Here is a 21,998-nt window from a genome sequence, read left to right as displayed (position 1 = left end):
AAACGGGTAGAAAAAACAGAAAAATAGAAAGCAGGAGCGCTCTGAGGTGCGTTGTTTAGTGCAGCCATAAAGTTTGCGCAATTTTAACATTAGATCAAATTTTCATTTATATATGGAATCAAAATTTGTTATATGAAATATCAATATATCAAAAGTTTCTATGTGAAACTTTCTCAGAAAGTGCTTCATGATGGAACAGACGCATGTGGGCCAAACCAAGCATGTTTACAAGTGGCACATGCATGAGAATGTTCGCCCATTAAGCCTACCCTGGCAAGAGAGGATAGCAAGAAATAGCATGCAAACACAATACTAATAGGTTCGATTATGCCAAAATTATTTGTCGTACCGGGGGTGTATGTTGATTAGTGGTATTAGAGCTAAGTTGAGGCGCTTAGAATTGGGTTAAGATATTCTGTTGCCTATATTAAATTGCATGTACATCTATATCATTCTTGTTCCTTTTTACACCATGGGTGGCTAATTCTTGTTCCTTTTTACACCATGGGTGGCCAAAACAGAGAGTCAAATTGTTTAATTAACGCTTGTTATCTCCTTGATACATACACCTTGGCCATGCCACACTTCTGTGTCATTTTATCATCGCTAGGTGCCTAGGCTAAAAAAGGTAAATAACACAGGCCAATCAAATCTCTTGATGCTTGGTCACACTAACTCCCTTCCTCTTTGCATCAAAAAAGTTTCTCCTTGTATTCTCTACATCACAAGTTTGGGCCTCCGATTGGTTTTTCAATACGATTGAGGGTAATGCTAGATCGTGGAATCTAGTAATATCCCTCTCTTCCTTGGGTTATTTATCACCCTCCTCCATTACGGATATTGGATAGTGGTGTCGATCACATTATGGGATAGAGTTGATGTCAATGGTTTCACCTTAATAATTCCATCCAACACAATGGTAATAGATCCTTCGCTTATCTTTCTTGTTTCATCAAATATCAAAATTGATAATTTCATGTCATTTTTCTTTTTCTAATACGGTGTTCCCTTGATTTCTGTTGAATATGTCACGTTATATATTATTAGACAAGAACAATTTGGCAAAAGTCGCATATGACAATGCCCCGTTGAGCATTGATCACCTCTATGTATAACAATTCCCAACAAAAATTTCATGCATGTGCATTGACACGTTATGATGTATATGCATGCTCTGAGTTACCCATAACATATTATACAACATGCATATAGAATGATTTCCTTGATGGTTAGATTATAAATTCAAGCAAATAATATCCTGGGATGCATTTTCTAGTCGTCCGCCTCCACCTCCACCACATCCTCCTCATATTGTCTACACAAACACTGCTAAAAAAGGTAAACATCATGAACCAGTCAAATTTCACGATGTGCCACCTCTCCTCTACCACCACTGGTTACTCCTCTTGGTATCCTCTCATGAATCACTGCTAAAAAAAGTAAACTTGGTCCAGAAGCCTATCAAATCTCATATTGATGAGTCAAATTAACTAATGCCCCTAATTTGGTCCAGGGCAACACCATGATCAAGGGAAAAAAAACTCAATTGGATTTTAATCAAGATGCCAACTCAATCTTCACAATGATTGGCAAATTGGCGTCAAGTTGTATTGTGGGGCAGTGTTGATTGATCCCCTTTATCATAGTTCGTGGTTATATCGTCACACCCAATGGTACCAATTTCTTTCCTTCATTCTCAAACTCTTCTTTTATTTTTAGGTTAGAACACATATTTCTAGCCTAAGCGCTCTTTCTATTTTTCATATGTTTAAAGATATCTAATGTAGTTGATTAACATAATAGTTTTGGTTCCCTTATTCTTAATCTGGGAATAGGTTTTTCAAATGTTTCAATGTATCAACAAAGTGTTCTAATAGAGTTACATCACCATGCAAAATATCATTCGCAAACTAAGAAGGAGGGAGACAGAGAGAGAGAGAGAGAACAAGAAGAAGAAGAAGAGAAACAAGTCAAGTACTCATGGTGGATATAGAATAGCAAATATGTATACTATATGCCTTTTGTTTTTCTTTAGCACTATGTGAATTCTCCTGTAACATATAGATGGAACATAGTAATGCCATATTAGCACCCAACCATTTTTCATATTTCTACCAAGAAAATTGAATTAGGTGATATAAGTAGGACTGTACCCTCTCTAAATATATTTTTGTGTAATGATTCTTTCGTGCATTGTAGGCTTCCAAGAGCCGCTTCGTTGTGGGATCGCATGTCTGGGTTGAGGACACAGATGAGGCTTGGATGGATGGCTTGGTTGAGGAGATGAATGAAAATGATCTTGTTGTAAATTGCACTTCTGGTAGGAAGGTCACTGTCAACATATCGGGCGTCTACCCCAAGGATACAGAATCTCCCCGAGGTGGTGTGGAGGATATGACAAGGCTAGCCTATTTACATGAGCCAGGAGTACTCCAGAACCTAAAGTCCAGATACACACTCAATGAAATATATGTAAGTTGAGTCTCCTAACTTGTCTATCATGCTTATTTTTATTATTCCTATCTCTAAAACTTATTTTTAGACTTGATTTTCTGGTTTTTCATAGTAGTTTAATTTTCATCATTTGCTTTTAAACCATGAATAACACACATAGCAAAGTTTTATTCATAAATTTATTTTTTTGGTTTCTTATATTTTGTTTTACAACTTCTCAATTATAAGCCAAACAATCAAAGGTGGACTAGAAATTTTTATCTCAATATTCATTTCTTTTAAGGAGCAGGTCTTACATTACAACATCATTAAGGGTTACTTATACAATTTTATCGATGGCTTAAAAAATAACAATAATGTAACTAATACCTTTGTTGAGGTAGTGTCCCTTTATTCTGAACTAATATATAAGTATTCTGATTTGGTAATTATAAAGTAGTCTGATTTGGTAATCATATAGTGATTGCACTCAAAGTATCCTTGTGAGCATTGGAATGACCTTTTTTTATGCATCTCATGTGGTGGGATGTGGTGAGCCAAATTGCAGGCCAAACCATTAGATGATTTGGTTGGTTTAGTATATTTGAAGATTAACCAAACCACCCTTGTATCACCCTCCCCCCCCCCCCCCCCCCCCACCACCACCACCACCAAATTTTCTTCATAATTTATTTTTTGTTTACAATTTAATTTTGTTTTCGCTCCCCCCATGGCATTTTCCCTCCATCGCCTCCCCTATTCCATTATTGTTTTTCCTTTGGCAAGCAACCACCGACCTACCTCGTCATTGACAACTGATAGTTCATCGTTGTACAAGTGCATGGTTGAGCAAAAGTTGGTATTCTCATAATGAATATGTATTGTCTGCCCCATTCCTCTCCCTTCCAAAATGCTCCACTTCCTAGCTAGGGGCATACTATTCTCCACTCTACTTGTTGGGATGATTGCCTCCACCTTCATTTCCCAAGCGTCTCGATCGTTCATATGTGAGACTGACGGGAGGTCTCCGGTGGAGCTAGATCTTTACTCAGTGGCTTCAATTTGACAATGGAGATAGTCAACCATGTGCCCATGCTTCCACTGCCACGTCTCGTACCACCATCGCAACCACCAACATTTCCCAGCTACTCTTGCTTTGTTGGATCTAGGATGCTGCCAATTCTCTAGGTGGAAAAGGAAAAGAACCATTTCTTTCCAAACTCACCATTAAACCCAACAAGGTGGATTTGTTTTTTTCTTAAGGAGGGCGGTTGTGATTGTGGTTGTACCAATCTAATTTTCTCATTTTCATCATTTTCTTTTAGACAGGTAACTTCCCTAATGCATACATTTTGTTTTGACTCTTTTTTCAGACTTACACCGGGAATATCTTAATAGCTGTCAATCCATTTCAAAGGCTTCCTCACCTCTATAACAACCACATGATGGGAATTTATAAAGGAGCAGAGTTTGGTGAGCTGGGTCCCCATCCGTTTGCTATCGCTGACCGTTCATATAGGTAGCTTGGTTTTCCTTACATTTTCATGCCATAAATTTTCAAACATGCCACATATGCTTATGGATCACACTCAAGTGCCCCTCCTACTCTTTGTCCAGACTTATGATCAATGATCGTATAAGCCAAGCTATTTTAGTAAGTGGAGAAAGTGGAGCTGGCAAGACAGAAAGCACTAAAATGCTTATGCAGTATCTTGCTTTTATGGGTGGCAAACCTCAGGCTGAAGGGAGGTCAGTGCAGCAACAAATTCTCGAGGTGCGTTTTTTTAGAAAAGCCATGTGTGTATACATTTTAATGTTTGTTCCCTCTCATTTTTAGTAGATGATACTATTAACTTTAGATGTATGTTTGATCAATTTTATTATTTAGAAAAATGTGTAATTATTATCTATTTAATTGTGACTTGTTTTATTATTAATGTAGTTTCATGATTATATTTTTGTATAGGTGCACAACATTTTTGAGCAAGATAAATAATCAACCATATATGTAAAAGTCAACGATGTTATCTATTAACATTTGATTATGTGTCTACCATCAAAGATATTTCCCTATCAGGGCTAAGAACCAATAGTGTAGCATTCATAAATGTTTTTAACATATCTATTTGTCTGACACAGTCCAACCCTGTTCTTGAGGCATTTGGTAATGCAAAAACAGTCAGGAACAACAATTCAAGGTAAACAAAGTAAAATGTAACAACAATAATTGTCCTTCACTTTTCTAGAATATTATTAATTAATGTATATAGATTTTCACATCTCTGTCTAATAATCCGGTTTTCACATGTTCATGATTTTGCAGTCGTTTTGGCAAATTTGTGGAGATTCAATTCGATGAAAACGGAAAGATTTCAGGAGCCGCCATAAGGACTTATCTTCTAGAAAGGTCACGTGTTTGTCAAATATCTGACCCAGAAAGAAACTACCATTGCTTTTATATGCTATGTGCTGCACCACCAGAGGTAAAAGACCCTTTTAGTACAATCTTTTTATTCTCAAAATGTTGTTGCACTACCAAGTTTGGAACTACCAAGTTTTGTAGTTAGGTTTTTACTATGGGTTTGTAAGGAAAACATGTCGCACGTCTTATTCCTCATGGTAAATACGGAAAGAAGCTTGTGAACATCTCAAAGTATTGAAACATATAGTGGCTAACATCTATCAAATAAAATATGTACAATTGAACACTTTGTTTTCAACAAAAAAAATCACCTTTATATTGTAAACAAGCTTACATCCCTAAATTTTTTCTTCAAATCCAAATAAGAGCTTACATCAATGTCATTAAAGATGGTCAACATAGGCTAATGTTCAGCCAATAAGCTGACTAATGTTTATTATACATTGCATTAATTTTGATCACTGTTGCCAAATAAGGGTAATTATCCCTTGCAATTTGTATGTCTCATCAGTTTTACATTTAGTCTATTTGATTTGTAACTTGTTTATCTATAGCTCTGATATGTGAATATATTTATCAGGATTGCAAGAAATACAAATTGGGAGATGCCAGAACATTTCACTATCTTAATCAATCTAATTGTATTGAACTTGATGGGTTCGATGACTCGAAAGAATATATGGAAACAAGAAGGGCTATGGGTATCGTGGGTATGAGTTCCGATGAACAGGTATGACCAAAGTTTGACTGACAATGAATTTAGTACGTCGGAAGTAGAGTGACACCATTAACATGCAACATTTGTTACCTTGTCCTAGGATGCAATATTCAGAGTTGTAGCTGCTATTCTTCATTTGGGAAATGTAGAGTTTACAGAAGGAAGTGAAGCAGATTCTTCTATGCCCAAGGATGAGAAGTCCCAATTCCATCTTAAGACAACAGCCGAGCTCTTCATGTATTTATTTTTACTATTTTAATCTGGAGATTTACCAAAATTTCCTCGCATCTCCTTACGGGGACACGGATCTGCAACACTTTGCAGGTGCGATGAAAAGGGTCTCGAGGAATCACTGTGTAAGCGTGTTATGGCAACACGTGGGGAGAGTATCACAAAACATTTAGATCCACGAGCTGCTGCTCTTAGTAGAGATGCATTAGCTAGGATTGTTTATTCACGTTTGTTTGATTGGTAAGTTTACATGCAATCATTTCGGAAAATATTTTAGTGCTATATTGTATTATATCTGGTACAAACAGTAATAAGTTATAACTATTGTGCTTTTTACTGCTACAGGCTTGTAAATAAAATCAATAGTTCAATTGGTCAAGATCCTGATTCAAAGATTTTGATTGGTGTTCTGGACATTTATGGTTTTGAAAGTTTCAAGACAAACAGGTGCTTAACTGGTATGCTTTTGCATTTAATCTACTACTTATGTCCAAAATACATTTAGACCTTACATACAAAGGGCTTTTGACGGATGGAGTTTACATTTGCATATGTAAAAAGTATGGCCTGGTGTACTTTAGCTGGAACTCAGCAAACCGCATGTGTGAAAATTTCAAATATTGGGGTTGGATCTACATCTAGTAATAAAATATATGGGGCCTACATTCGAAACACATGTAGACTAGATCAATATAACATAACACAGACACGCACAAACATGATCACAAAGTGACCTCTAAGTATTGCTTGCTTAAATGATTAGATCGTTATAAACTCTACAAGTTGGTTGAAGTGGCAATTAGAGACAAGATGTAGTCTACATGGAACGTTACTATGTCGATATTATCCATTCTTTTCCTTTCTAAGAAGTTAAACAACAAAAGTTTTGATTTTTATCAAATGAAAAATGTTTCTCTTCGTCAGTGAAACAATACTTTATATGTTTAAACAATAGAACCTAAGCTAGTGCTAAATGATGAGTATAGTTGTTACTCTATTGCTATCTTAAGAAGAATGTGAACACTTCACTCTATATCGATATGTATTGCTTGGAATCATAAGGATTATTTTAATTTCTAACAACTAAGACATGTCAACGCAAATGGATAACTTTTAAGAATTTTTCATTACTTTCTATATTTAGGTTAGTAGGATGATTATGTAAGAACATATATGCTATCCAAGAAAACACAAGCTAGTACGAATATAGGACTAATCCTAGCATTAGTCTTTCCTAGGGCCAATTAGACCTAAGATATCACTGTTTTTTCCTCTCAAACCTATAGGAGAGCTACATGTCATTTCATTGGAGAGGATGAAAGTACAACACCAAACCATCATAATTGAAGCATTTTCAAAAAAAAGGAGGAAAACAAATTTTCTGCCTAAAATAAAAATGACTATAGATCACTAGATTTTGCTTATTTGCTTAGTGCAGTCATACTAGATGCCCTACTGGCACCATGGGAGTTAGCAACTTGTGCATGAATTACCATATCCTTATGTGTCAAATTTGAATAGAAGTATGTCTCGCAAGGTAACAATTTTTATTTTATGCAGCTTTGAGCAATTTTGTATCAACCTAACCAATGAGAAGCTCCAACAACATTTTAACCAGGTTATAAAATGGAACCACTTCGATGAAAATTCCATCGTCTTGTTTGATTTAGGTTCTTCAACCACTTTTACCTTGAGTTCTCTAACCAATGCATGTCGCATTAACAGCATGTGTTTAAGATGGAACAAGAAGAATATACGAAAGAAGAAATTGACTGGAGTTACATCCAGTTTGTTGATAACCAAGAAATTCTTGATCTCATTGAGAAGGTAAATACATATAGTCTTATTGAATTCCAACTTTATAATCAATTTGGTGCCTATTATCAAAACTATGGTAACCAGTAAGCAATACCTTACAACTGTAATATGAACAAATTGTTGCTTTTTTAAATTTTGTTTTTGAGTCTTCTTCACTAAAACAAAGAAGATGACAAGTTACATGTTATTGTACGTGGTTAGTTATTAATATTGTATAGCATCTTGCTTTATGGATGCTAATATCATGTACCATAACTTATGGCATGTCAATATATATATTCTATTAAATAGTATATTTTCTATTTCCTGTGTGCTTATGTTTTTATTTCCAGGAATACATTTTCTTACGAACAACGATAGCAGAGACTTCTACTGCACATATTAAGTTATAAAAAAGATATATGCAAGTTATAAACAAGAAATAAGTTTCTCGGATATGTTAGAAAGTTCCTACTTGATTTTGTTTCTACTGCATAGATATGTCTAGCAAGTTGCACAAATAAAGAAAATAAATGCAATTATCAATAAATCATATAGTTTTCTCATGTTATGGAAAATCATAAACTTATTTTATTTTTCTGTTTTATTTGATCTAGAAACCTGGAGGGATAATCGCTCTGCTAGATGAGACATGGTATATTTAAATAATTTTATACACATTCATTTTGTTTTGCTATAATCCCAAATCTGATCAATATTTTCTTTTTCTTAATCTTCAGCATGTTGCGAAATTCAACCCATGAAACATTTGCTGAGAAGCTATATCAAAAATTTAAAGACAACCCTCATTTCAGTAAACCAAAATTTTCACGGTCTGATTTCACGATTCATCACTATGCTGGAAATGTAGGTAACATGTTCTTCATATACATTTAAATACTACAGTCATTTTCAGTTATATTTCATAGCGACTATTAATAGCGACTATTAGGTTTATGAAAATCATGGTGTTTGTATGGCATAAATTGTGCATCGTGATGCATATACTCGTGACTCTAAACAATACACCACATGTAGGAATGTAACAAGTGTAAAAATGGCTTACTTGCATATGACACCATGACAAAATCATTGCCAACATGCATGATATTGCACCTTGTCATTCTCATATATGTCATAGTCAATGGTATCTAGCCCTAGTAGTTTCTTGTTTTCATAAACTAAAATAATACATGTACCTAACATGTTGTATGTGAATACAATAGAATTCCCTCCATAGGCATATAATGTTTCTTCTTGCCATGTTTTTATGAAGTTTATTGACTTTTTTATCAATAAAAATAAATCCATGTATGTAGTTGATTAACAATAACAAAGTATATTATATTATGTTTAGAATATGCATGTGTTATTGTTAATATTGCAAGGATCCATCATTCTTAGAAGGCTTGAAATGTTATCTACTAATCTATTGATGTTTATTTTCAAATAATTATAAGCACAAAATAATTCTCTAGTTCATGTGACGATAACAACAGAATAATAAGTGGCAATAATTGGGTTTCAATAACTTAAAAATAACCTAGGTTCAGAAGTCAACTTTCTATGCAAAACATCATATTCATGATATAATTTTACTTGACCTGATGTCCGTAAATTTTCCTTGATCTAACAAAGGCATATGTTGGCATTTTGCTTGTGTTGGCTATTTACATGTTAAAAGGCATATCAAGCATGTTCTAAACATGTACTTTTTTCTTGCAGGTCACTTATCAAACAGATCTTTTTCTAGATAAAAACATTGATTATGCTGTAAATGAACATCAAATATTGCTAAATGCATCAAAATGTTCTTTTGTTTCTAGTCTTTTTCCACCTTGTGAAGAATCAACGAAATCCACAAAGTTTTCTTCAATAGGTTCAAGTTTCAAGGTAAAGCAATGTATATTTCGTCTTATCTTAATTATGTCATACTTGGTATAACTATTTACTCCCTTATTTATATGAGTTTGCAGCAACAACTACAATCTTTATTAGAAACTCTAAGTGCAATCGAACCACACTACATCCGTTGCATAAAACCCAATAATGTTCTCAAGCCAGCAATATTTGAGAATAGTAATGTTCTACAGCAGCTTCGATGTGGGGTGAGCTCCTGGAATTTCACTTTATATATGTTCATTGAACACTAAATCAACCATTTTATCCAAAATTGCACTATGGTGGCCACCACATTTAACTAATATGAACATTTGACTCAAATCATTGGATAATATGCTCACCATTCACATGGAAAAGGGAAACATTTTTAGTTTTTTGTTGCATCTTAAGTAGACATGATCAACTGAAACATGGCACTATTCTTTTATGTATATGTTCAGGTGGGAAAGTATCTTGAAATCAAATAGCATCCTACATGTCACTTTAATTCAAGCAGTTTTCAACCTATGCTTAACCAATTATTTTCCTTGTATATAGTTTATATATATAGAAAAAACAATTTCATCATTTTTTAAGTTCATAAAATTGATTGTCTTTTTGTACAGGGAGTTTTAGAAGCAATAAGGATAAGTTGTCTAGGATACCCTACAAGGCGAACATTTTTTGAATTCATTAATCGATTTGGTATTTTGCAACCCAGAGTCCTAGGTCAAAGGTAAATTAATATTTATTTGTGTTTTTCCTATATTTATGCTAACTTTTTCACCCATACTAATGTGTTCCTTGGCAGTCGTGATGAAGTTACTACTACTAAAATGCTTCTTGGGAAAGCCAACCTTATAGGCTATCAGGTAATTGTTAGAATTAATGATATAATGGGTCATTTCATTTCATTTCTTAGACTAGTCGTTTTATGTTGTCAATCCATCTAATTTCCATGATAGCATCTAAGAATTATTAAACTAGTAGAGTAGCATATGCAATGTTGTTGTGAGACTACTCTTTCTTACACTTATCAATTGTAAGTTGTTTCCTATACCAATATTTTTCCATCTTTTTAAATCTATGGATAGAAACACCCATATTTTTCATTGTATGATATTTAAATCAAGTGGATATTAAGATGCATTGATATAGGTTTAATGGAATTTCCATTTTTTTCATGAGTCTATAACACAATTTTGTCATGCAAATCAATGTGTAAAAAACTAGGGTGCTAGCAGACTATGAAAGATTAAAAATAGTGTGTTAACAAAAATTGATATAGCATTTCACTAATTTGTGATCTACCTCGATTTTCCTTATTTCAAATTTACAGATAGGGAAAACAAAAGTCTTTCTCCGTGCTGGGCAAATGGCTGAATTAGATGCTTTGAGAACTGAGGTTTTAGGACTGTCAGCAAAAAAGATACAAACAAAAGTTCGATCGCATCTTTCTCGCAAAAAATACATCCAGATGCAAAATTCTGCTACACAACTCCAGGCAGTATGCAGGGGTATCTATGTATACATATCTATTTACTTTACATATAAACTTTTTTACCCTATAAAATCAACTTTAAGGAGAGAGATGTGTGTATGACATGCCCTTCAATTATTGAAGGTACAATCACAAGATGGCGGTATGAAAATATTCGTAGAGAGGCGGCTTCGTTGAAAATTCAAACATGCTACCGTAAGCACAATGCAAGGAGAGCCTATAGAGATATTTATTCTGCATCAACTACTATCCAATCTGGTTTGCGTGGTATGGATGCTAGACGACAACTCCACTTTTATCGGCAAACAAAAGCTGCAGTTATTATTCAGGTATTTACAAGGTTTTACTTTAGTTAGCTATCATGAATATTTAGGCATTTGCAAGGCTTCAATTTTAATTCCATAAAAGTTACTAAATTTAACTGAATGAAACCTTTTTTAATGGGCTTCATCCCTTGCAGAGTCATTGTCGTCGCTATTTAGTGCACTCCAAATACGTGAGGTTGATCCAGGCCACAATAACAACTCAGTGTGCATGGAGAGGAAGAGTGGCTAGAAGAGAACTTCGAGAATTGAAAGTGGTAAGAGTCACTAATTTCTTATTTCTCTCTTTCTCCTAGGCATCAATCTACAATATTGGGAATGTTTGTTGTCTAGACTCTTAGTGTAGCTTGTCAAAATTATATTATGTTTGCTTCTCCAAATTCTCTCAAAAGTATCGTATGCATTGCATGTCTTAGTTTGGCCACTTAATGTGGTAAGGTAACATAAGAAGCTACTTAAAAAATCTTCAATTTCTCTTAGTTTTATGTATAAAAGGATTTAAAAAGTGCTACAAACATTGCTACATACACATTGTGTAACCTAGCTTGCATCTTTTGTATAATGTTTATAATAATGCATAGACACTCCTTTTTTGCCCTCCTAGATTTGAATAAATAGGAATACAACTTGACCAAAAAAAAGACACTACTATCTTTCATTTATTTTTTTGATCTCTTGTGAAAATTATCATTTCTGCATTGTTTTTAGGCTGCAAAAGAAACCGGTGCTCTGCAAGCTGCAAAAAGCAAACTAGAGAAGGAAGTTGAAGAGCTCACATGGCGACTACAATTGGAGAAACGCATCAGAGTAAACTTGTGCACTCAATACATTCACATCTTTTCATTTAGGTTTTGGTTATGTACAGTGCAAATGTATCTAGGAGTGACATGATCTTTACTCTCTTCTAGTACAAACAAAATATAAATCGACACATAATCATCATCTAAATGGTGTGCTATCACTAGAGCATGTTTTGATGTAACTTTACCTCCCAAGAAATAAGTTTACGTGCATGCGCGCATGCACACACACCGTGCATGCACACACACAGACACGCGACATGCACATACATATGCATATATACGTATATGTGTGTGTGCACGCGCGCCTTTCTTGGGAGGTCAAGTTACTTGAAAGCATGTTGTAGTAATATATATATATATATATATATATATATATATATATATATATATATATATATGCACCTATCCCTCTGCAGTTAGCTGTCTCCAATGCAACAAAGATGTTATGTGCTTCAATTATGAAAAGAACATAATAATATGTGTATTCAATTTTGTAAGATTCTGCATATTTGTTTGTCCTTTTTATAATATGGTGATTTAGGCCTATGTGTATTAGGTTAAAACTGCCGTATTGAAAATGGCACAAGGATTGGAAAAAATGGTTGGATGGAAAGAATAACGTACAAGAATCATGTGACAATTTGTCATATTTGCAATATTACTAATGCTAGTATGGTAGCAAAGTATCAAGCATAGAATAACATTTAAAAAAAGGAAATTTGATGGTTACGCAATCCTTATGTTTTTTCATATTTGCAGGCTGACATAGAAGAAGCCAAGGCACAGGAAAATAAAAAGTTCCAGTTACAATTGCAAGATTTACAAATGCAATTGAATGACACAAAAGAGTTATTAAAAAAGGAAAAGGAATCTTATAAGGCAGAAATAGAGAAAACTTCGGTGCCAGAGATTTGTGTTGATGCAACTCTAGTCAGTGAACTTACTGCTGAAAATAAGAGGCTCGAGGTATTAATGTGACACCCTAGCCATTTGAAGATTGTAGTAATCATGGTTTGGGCATACATGGCTCAATTGTAGTGGTGGTTTAGTACTAGTTTGAAAATTTTGGTGGGTGAGGACCGTTACAACCATTGGTTCTCCAACCATGCTACCTATGGGAAAATCATTTTACATGACATGACTATGAAAATATGAGTGGGTATCATACTTAAGTTGGCGCGCTAAATGTGTAGATCAAACTACTAGAAATTTTCGAGGTAGACGCGCTATAGTTGGTATCAGAGTATAAATCTTGCTTGTTCATATGAGCACATGGAGGGCATAAAAAAATCGATGGAGAGGTTTTGGGCCTCTACTGTGTAAATGGTGAGTTATCAAGATGTCAGCCCTTAAGGGGAGTTGATCGTAACATCCTACCTGTTTAAAGCTTTCGGTTTAGACCCAAGTGGCCTAAAAGTGGTTGTGGGTGTGGTTGTTGTGGTGGTTTAATACCATCTTAAGAGTTTAAGTGCTTGAGGGCTTATAAGCATTGATGTTCCAACTATAATATCTCCTAGTTAACACTTTTACATGCAACAAGGACATAAATATAAGTGGAGTATTATGTATACATGGACCTGCGCAATGTGTATAGTGAACTAATGCATGTTTTGGAGGCAAGGTGGACCCCATAATGCGGATTATGGAAGCAAGGTGTTATATGTAACATATAAATTCAAACAAATTAAATAGTGATAACATAATGAAAATTACCATGAAAACTATGCAGCATAATTAGTTTTGACAAAACAATAATCATCTGCACATCCTTTTGTTATATCTATGTGAAACACAAAACAAAAATTAATATCTTAAAATACTTCTTTACAATGCACAAATAAATACTACGACCTTAAATAAAATCTCATGTTGTATCCTATTCAATAATAGTAAATATAATAGCTTGCAATGTGAAAAATATTGTATGTAATAAATCTGGTAATTTCCATACTTTGTGTAACGTAATTGTTGTGTTCCTACCTTTAGCAACATTTTCATATGGTGTGCATTATATTAATATCTCCAACAAAATTACATTGCAACACTCTTTAAATGTACAGGCATTGGTTGTCTCTCTTGAAACAAATATTCAAGAAATGAAACAGAAGTTTCAAGAAACAGATAAAGTCAGGGATGAGTGGTGCAGAAAAGCTACGGATGCAGAATCACAAATTAATGAATTGAAAAGCACAATGCAAAGGTTCTTATTTCACATTGATAAAACTCTTATATATGTCATTAGCCTCTTTGGAATTATATTGTTATATTTATTCCTCTGTGCATGCAATGCAGCCTTCAAGAAAAGCTGAATACTACAGAAGCAGAAAACCATGTCCTTCGGCATCAGACCATGAAAACAAGACCTGAGAATATGCCTTTGCTTAACATGCATCGAAAATCTGTAATCCCATGTTTCCCTCCTTTTTGAAGGTTTCGTTTTGGTAATGAAATGTGTGTGGCATATTCATACTCTTATGCTTGTGAGCATTTGTAACTGCAGAGTTTGGCTAACGGTAGCCTTCCAGGTGATGAGCAGGTATGGAACATTATTCTTATACGTACTAGGAGTTAGTAATTCAGATTTATTATTTTTTCTTTCTTTCATATTTATAAACCTAGTGGACTCATATCTCTCTAGACACCCCATGGAGCATCAACGGAATATGGAAGGACATCCTATATTGAGAGACATCATGTATGTACATAGGAGCTATATATTATTCAGTGCCTACAAGCATCTATCAAGATAGTAAAAATACCTTATATATGACTGGTTCTACATTTTCCTTGCAGGAGAGTGTCGAAGCGCTGATAAATTGTGTTGTTGAAAATGTTGGATTTAGTGAAGCAAAGCCAGTTGCTGCAGTTACTATATACAAATGTCTGCTTCATTGGAGAACTTTTGAGGCAGAAAAAACAAATGTCTTTGATCGTCTTATTCAGATTTTTGGCTCTGCAATGCAGGTATTTCTAATCTATCTATTGCTGCTGCTCCAAGCCTTACTTTGTTGCCTTAATCCTAGGGTGATCAAGTGACCCTCTGTTGTCTTTTCAATGCACTTATTGTATTGTCTTCATCGTATGTACGTACTACAGAAACAAGAAAGCAACGCTGATCTTGCATATTGGCTAGCGAATTCATCATCTTTGTTGATCATACTACAAAAGAGTCTCAAACCTGCTGGCTCATCTGGAACAACCCCACTAAAAAGAACACAGACCCAGACATCATTTCTTGGCAGAATGGTATGTCATATTAGTATATATTATTAGGAGATATATTCAGAACTTTAGGTGATTAATTTTTTTGTTGTATATAAGTAATTAGACATGTGTTTTCATGGATCTTGTGGCACTTCCTTGATTCTATGATTGCCACACAAATAATTTTTAGATTTTGGCCTAACTAACCACTATTGTATTAGTCCAGGTTTCCCGTCAATTCCAAGCTGCATCTTTGACATAAATTTCAAACAAAAGGCTATACAAGTATAAGATGATAAAACAATGACGATGGATAAAATCTTCTCACAATTTGTATGACAAATATAGGTACTTAAAAAAGATATAATTGGTCAAATAGAAAACTCTGGCCACATGCTTCCTTTGATAGTGATAATTTAGTATCAAAGATGGGGTTCGATTTTAGCAGAACTAACACGATGCAAGATTGTTTTCTTAATTGCACTACGACCATTCTCAAAAGGACATTGTACGTGCAATCAAACCTCATAATCTTGTTCCCCTCCTAATACAATGATGCACAAGTCTTGTATGTATTCCCAAAGAACATCAAAATCTTAAATCATTAGTAGATGAAAAAATATCAGGTATAAAAATGTGAAAAATATAGTAAATTTTTCATGAAAAACTCATCGATATAGTTACATTTCTTATATATTTTTATAAATATATAGCTTGAAAAGGTAGTGATAAAACATGTGCACATGAAACTATCTCGATGTCCAAAAGATCATGTAAAAAGGGAGAAAAAAGATGCTAATTAATACGTACTCAAGTTAGATTCAAAAGATTAAACAAGGTCTTTATGAGTGTTACCTTAATTCTGACATGGGGTATTAATTTAGGGAAGGTTAACTTGACTCTTTTTTCTGCCTTGGTTTTATGTGGTCCTTAATTAGGTATTCCGTGCTTCAAACATTACCGTTGACATGGACCTTGTGCGCCAAGTTGAGGCCAAGTATCCTGCATTTCTTTTTAAGCAACAACTCACGGCTTTTGTGGAAGGTTTATACGGAATGATCCGTGATAATGTGAAGAGAGACATATCTTCAGTACTCGCACTTATTATTCAGGTTACCTCATCTATCACGAGTCATTCGCAGGTTAAAAATTATTTCGTATTTCAAACATTTTCCGTGCTACCATTATGGGTTTGAGCATAATTGTGAGACATCTTGGGACTCTTGATAGACAAGCTAGCACTGCAGGTTGAGCAAACTGGGGTACTAAGTTGATTTTAGGCTGATCAAATCTTCCTTCTTCCCCTTAGTTAGTTGAACACTTGAACCCTTTACATGCAAAGTCTGAAGAAGATCATTCTATGATTTGCATTATTTTGCTTGGTGGAGTTTGTCTTGGTTTCTGATTACTCTGTTGTCTTCATTTTGAAGCTTCATGATAATTGTATATTTTTTTGTGATAAGTGTTCTATGCATGAACTCAATTTTGATCCATTACCTTTTTTGCTAGTCTAAATGCTAACTTATGTATGACTGAAGGCACCAAGAACTGCCAAAGCTGGTTTGTTAACAGATCAAGGTAACCATTGGCAAGCAATTGTCAATCATTTGAATGACCTCTTGAAAACCTTACAAGAAAATTGTGTAAGTGTTAGAGCAATATGTCTACCAGCATTGCATTTACTTACGCTGTATCTTGATTTCTGATCACTATTCTAAAATGTTAGGTCCCAGCAATTTTTGCTCGGAAGATATTTACACAAATATACTCGTTCATCAACGCTCAACTGTTTAATAGGTAATTTTCTGCTATCTGGATTTTAATATCCATGTTCCTAATTAATGTTTTCTCAGTCTCCTGGTACTATATATGTTCCAGCCTTCTTGTACGCCGAGAGTGTTGTTCCTTCAGCAATGGAGAATATGTAAAACAAGGGCTGGAGGAATTAGAGGCTTGGTGTACACAAGCCAAGCCAGAGGTAAATAAAAACATGTAATTTTGCTATTCTTTCTTGAGATGCTCCCTTTGTAGCATTACATTCGATCTTCTCGTGGGATAAATTTAAATGCTTCCGACCATTTTAATCATACACGAAAGATTTATACATGTATTGTTCGACATGCTGTATTAGGGGCGGGCATAAAACTACCGACCACTGAAGCTATTCGAACTTGTGAAAACCTTTGACCTATTTCAGAAGAGTTTTTTTACCATTCTTGAAAAAGTAAGGTACCACCTTTTTTTAGTGTAAAAAGTATGGTACCTTGAGGTACGAAATATTTATACTAAAATTTTTGGTATCTCAAGGTACTTTTCAAGGATGGTAAAAAAGCTCATTTCAGAAAGAATCGTGTAGATTCAGCACCATATGTTTGAATATATAAGTATTACTTTGTACTGCCAATATTTTTTCTCTTTATGGTACACTATACCGATAGTATATTTTTTTTCTCGAGCGTGCAAAAGACTTGCGCGTCAATATATTAACAGAAAAAGAGTTTAAAAAATGACGCAATAGACCAAGACCAGCCTAAGCGATGAACCAAAAAGAAAAGAACTGGCTGGGGCCAACGAGAGCCTAGCTAAACTAGCTACTAAGAGACAAAAACACTCCGGGAGAAGGGGAAAGGGCTACACTAAACGCCTAGGACGGTCCCAAAGGGAGCTGACGACCACAGCTATCACTCCAAGAGGATAGACTTTACTGGTAATATATATTTACAATTAAAACGATCCAAGGATATAGATTTGTTTGATTTTTCACTTAGATTAGAAGGCAGTGAAGCTCGAAAGGGCATATTTATGGTTTTTATCTTATTCCCTAGATACATTTTTGTAAATTCAGACAATATAAGGTGGTACTAGGCGTGTTGCCATCATGTCTGCCATTGTCTCTTGACGTGGATTGACTGACGTTGGGCGTCTCAAAGTCAGGATTGGTTTCACCATTGCATTATAAAGCTGAATCATAAAATTACTAAAATAACATTTTTTTTATTTTGTCACTCAAAATATACCCTTGTTTATACTGATGGACAGTATATACGGTTAGTATACTAATATATATACTAAGTGTAAAAGTTGTCTTTTTCCTTATGTACGGTTGTTGCTAACTGAGACACTAACAGTATGCAGGATCTGCGTGGGATGAACTTAAGCACATATGCCAGGCTGTTGGTTTCTTGGTATGTAATGTAATTCGAAACTTAAGAGCACATGCGGAATGCGGCTTGACTGATTTTGAATAACAACCGCGCGCTGCAGGTCATTTTCAAAAAATTCAGGATTTCATACGACGAAATAATCAATGATCTGTGCACAGTAAGACCCCTCCATCTCCCTCCCTCCCTCCCTGACCTGTTGAAAGAAAATAAAGATGAAAGCCCGTTGGCATTAATTGTGCAGGCACTGAGCGTTCAGCAACTTTACAAAATATGCACGCAGTACTGGGATGACAAATATAATACTGAAAGTGTATCCGAAGAGGTGAGGATCAGATGCATGCTTGCTTACTTAGGTCTTGTTTAGTTTTCAAAAAAAATTTCAAAAACATCATATCGAATTTTTGATATCTAAATAAAACATTAAATATAGATGAACCAAAAACTAATTGCATAATTATAAAAAAAATCTTAAAATAAATCTTTTGAGCCTAATTAGTCCATGATTAGCCATAAGTGCTACAGTAACCAACATGTGCTAATGATGGATTAATTAGGCTCAAAAGATTTGTCTCGCGGTTTCTAGGCTAGCCGTGAAATTCGTTTTTTTATTCGTGTCCAAAAACCCCTTCCGACATCCGATGAAATGTTCAATGCGATGTTTTTACCAAAAAATTTTGGCAACTAAACACCACCTTAGTATATATGAAAATTATGCATGTCAGTACGTTCAGTAGGAGTGTATATATATATATATATATATATTACTCGATCTGTACGTGCAACATACTCATCATAGTGTTAATTTGCTGCAAAATAGTACTGTATTATGCATGTCAGTTCCAGCATATATAATTCAAGCATAGATGAACGGCGTGCGTGCAGATATTGACTTGCTGCTTCGTTGATTGTATATAGGTCCTAAATGAGATGAGAACACTGATGAATGGGGGATCTGCACAGGATGCTTCGGATGGTACCTTTTTACTAAATGAGGAGATAAGGTACTGTTCGTAATTCAGAAAAGCTAGCAGAGGTTTGTTTAATTAAGTTAGTTATTATTGTTGTGCAGCATGCCGTTGTCGCTGGAGGAGATAGGCGACTCCATGGATGCCAAGGAATTCCAGAATGTAGCTCCACCTCAACAGCTCCTTGACAACCCTGCCTTCCAATTCTTGAAGAGCTGATGGTCCAATTACGCGCGCGCATAGAGTTGTAAATTCTACTTAGGTTTTCCATTCTTTTTTATTTTTAATTTTTTTTTACGGAAGACATTAATTATAGTCATTATTTTCATTGCATCTTCTTCTTTATTATAGTCATATCTATCTATCTAGGTGCACAGATCGAGAGTTGTTTCTTGAATGGAATGGGAATTAGCTACTTAGCTAGTACTGTAGGATCATACATAGTAGAACAGACAAGAGTCATGACATGACATGTAGTAGCTGAGAGTACACACCCACAACCACACAGAAATGATTGATCTATTGATTGAATGATGATCATGCATGGGAATACAACACACACAGCTAGATTGATAAGATTCCTTTTGGTTTTGGCACACGAGACAAGTATTAATTGTATTGTTTTATGGGATTTCGATTTATGATTATGAATGCGGTGGTGGTGGAAGCCTGAAGTGGTCGAGCGCCGATCGGCCGTCGAGGCCTTTGCCGACGTAGTGAGCGAGGAACTCCGGCATGGTGGTGCTCCTGTACACTGCGTCGGCGCCGGCGCCGACTGGGCCATACACCCTGGTGCAAGCGCTGTGGGGGCGGAAGAAGAAGGCGACCGAGAGGCGATCGCTGGTGGTGGCCACCACCCGGTGCTCCACGCTTCGGAAACGCTCGTTTGACACTAGCTGCAGGAGGTCGCCGATGTTGACCACCAGCGCGCCGGCCACCGGAGGGACGTCCACCCACCGTCCCGCTCCCAGCAGCACCTGCAGGCCGCCTACGCCCTTGCTGCTCGCGTCCTGCAGCACCACGGTGAGGAAGCTGGGGTCGGAGTGGCGTGTGGTGCCCAGCGTCAGGTGCGGCTCCGGGCAGGGCGGGTAGTAGTGTGCCGCCATGGACATGCCGTCCAGCCCGCCGGCGTCCTGGGCGAGGTACCTCGCAGGGAGCCCAAGCGCCTCCGACAGCAGCTCCAGCAGCGCCACGCCCAGCCCCTGCATCGCCCTCGCGTACTCCGGCACCACGGCCCTGCACTCCGGTGGGATCTCCTCCGGTGGCGGGCCGGGCGGCGCCATGTCCAGCAAGAGCGTGTCGCGCCAGTTGGCGGCCGGCGACTGGAAGAGGTCGAAGTTAGAGTTGAACTTGACCCTGCGGCCGCGGTCTCTGCTGTAGAAGGGCCTCTTGCCCTCCGCGGCCTGCTCGTTGAAGCGCCGCACCGCCGCCAGCATGTCGTCCAGGAGCTCGGCGGGGACGCCGTGGTTGAGCACCTGGAAGAAGCCCACGGACTGGGCGCCCGCCCTCACCTGGGCAACCAGATGGCCCCGGTCAACGTCCGCGAGGTCGATGAGAGGGATCGGGATGGCATCGACGTGGTGGGGTATGGGGTCGGACTGGTGGTGGAAGATGGCGGGGATGGTGGTGACGCCGGCGTCGACGAGGCCCTTGACGCCGGCCTTGGTGTCGTCGAAGGCCTGGAGGTCGCGGAGGCGGCTGGAGCTCATCGATATCCTCCTGGCTATGGATGCTATCGTGCTACTAGCTTCCCTTAACCACTCAATGCTGCTCTGCTGGTTTCAACCTCCTCCTCCCGTTGCCCGGTGGTAGCGCGGTTGCCATAAAAAACCGTGACACATTCACCTACAAAAAAAATTTAACTTATCCGTGGTATTAGGTGACACGGTTTGAACTCAAAACTACGATCTATTTTGAGAGAGGAAAATAAAAATGGGAAAAATCCTAAAATGTTTATAAAATTTTTAAAATAGTAAATAAATGCTATGATACATTTGGTACATGCACGTCATATTAGTTGGTAAATAAAAAATTGGCCAGGACCTTTGCTAATTGATCTTCAGTTAGTTATAAAAGACAATTCCCAATTGGCAAATAAATATACAACACAATTAAAATTTAAAAATCATGTGTGTAGCATATATAATACTATACCAATTACCAGAATGTTTAAAGCGTCCACTATACAAATAATTATAGTGTCCATGATCGAATCGTAAATGATACTGTCTCCGTTTTATATTGTAAGACTTTCTAGTCTTGTATAGATTTATCTATTAATTAATATATATAATTTGTATATATGTCTAGATTCATTAGCATCTATGGATTTAGACAAGTGAAAGTCTTATATTGTGAAACGGAGGGAGTACATAGAGATAGATATATATGGAGCGTCACAATTCACGAATATACATAAGAACACATCGCTTATACATGTGTTAACGCCGAAATTTAGTACGATTTTTTTGGTAGATTCGATTAAAAAAGAAACTCATCGATGCATGGAAAGGTCGAATTGAAAAAGAATTAAAAAGACCGTGACAAGATAGATTT

The 21,998-nt window shown here is 36.3% G+C and overlaps 2 protein-coding genes across 5 annotated transcripts; one reads left to right on the top strand and one right to left on the bottom strand.

Annotated features, from left to right (window-relative positions):
- Window positions 1-731: 731 nt before the first annotated feature.
- Window positions 732-19,779, top strand: LOC102700226 (myosin-6-like). 4 transcript variants are annotated; one of them, XM_015835542.2, is made up of 39 exons: window positions 732-919; window positions 1,514-1,673; window positions 2,200-2,472; window positions 3,807-3,952; window positions 4,051-4,207; window positions 4,573-4,631; window positions 4,757-4,916; window positions 5,436-5,585; window positions 5,674-5,810; window positions 5,898-6,044; window positions 6,150-6,251; window positions 7,365-7,422; window positions 7,530-7,631; window positions 8,219-8,256; window positions 8,342-8,468; window positions 9,327-9,494; window positions 9,578-9,709; window positions 10,109-10,218; window positions 10,294-10,354; window positions 10,822-10,999; window positions 11,107-11,312; window positions 11,444-11,563; window positions 12,015-12,113; window positions 12,869-13,075; window positions 14,170-14,309; window positions 14,402-14,510; window positions 14,610-14,645; window positions 14,748-14,804; window positions 14,903-15,073; window positions 15,206-15,355; window positions 16,252-16,425; window positions 16,852-16,956; window positions 17,040-17,110; window positions 17,192-17,291; window positions 18,442-18,498; window positions 18,578-18,634; window positions 18,719-18,799; window positions 19,393-19,478; window positions 19,547-19,779. In XM_015835542.2, exons 2-39 carry the CDS (start codon window positions 1,671-1,673, stop codon window positions 19,659-19,661), a joined length of 4,449 nt encoding a protein of 1,482 aa, XP_015691028.1. In that variant the 5' UTR covers window positions 732-919; window positions 1,514-1,670; the 3' UTR covers window positions 19,662-19,779. The 4 variants fall into 4 exon arrangements, with proteins under 4 accessions (XP_015691028.1, XP_015691027.1, XP_015691029.1 ...); XM_015835541.2 differs by having other exon boundaries at window positions 16,252-16,455; XM_015835543.2 differs by having other exon boundaries at window positions 16,252-16,455; window positions 19,530-19,664.
- A 46-nt stretch (window positions 19,780-19,825) lies between these two features.
- On the bottom strand, window positions 19,826-21,244 carry LOC102718072 (DIBOA-glucoside dioxygenase BX6-like). Its single transcript, XM_006651993.3, has one exon. The coding sequence runs from the start codon at window positions 21,149-21,151 to the stop codon at window positions 20,087-20,089; it is 1,065 nt and encodes a 354-aa protein (XP_006652056.1). The 5' UTR covers window positions 21,152-21,244; the 3' UTR covers window positions 19,826-20,086.
- Between the last annotated feature and the right edge of the window lie 754 nt (window positions 21,245-21,998).

This window comes from Oryza brachyantha, chromosome 3 (genome assembly GCF_000231095.2).
Source record: "Oryza brachyantha chromosome 3, ObraRS2, whole genome shotgun sequence".
Classification (NCBI taxonomy): domain Eukaryota; kingdom Viridiplantae; phylum Streptophyta; class Magnoliopsida; order Poales; family Poaceae; genus Oryza; species Oryza brachyantha.
The sequence above is the reverse complement of the archived record's forward strand: the minus strand, read 5'-3'. Positions and strand labels throughout refer to the sequence as shown.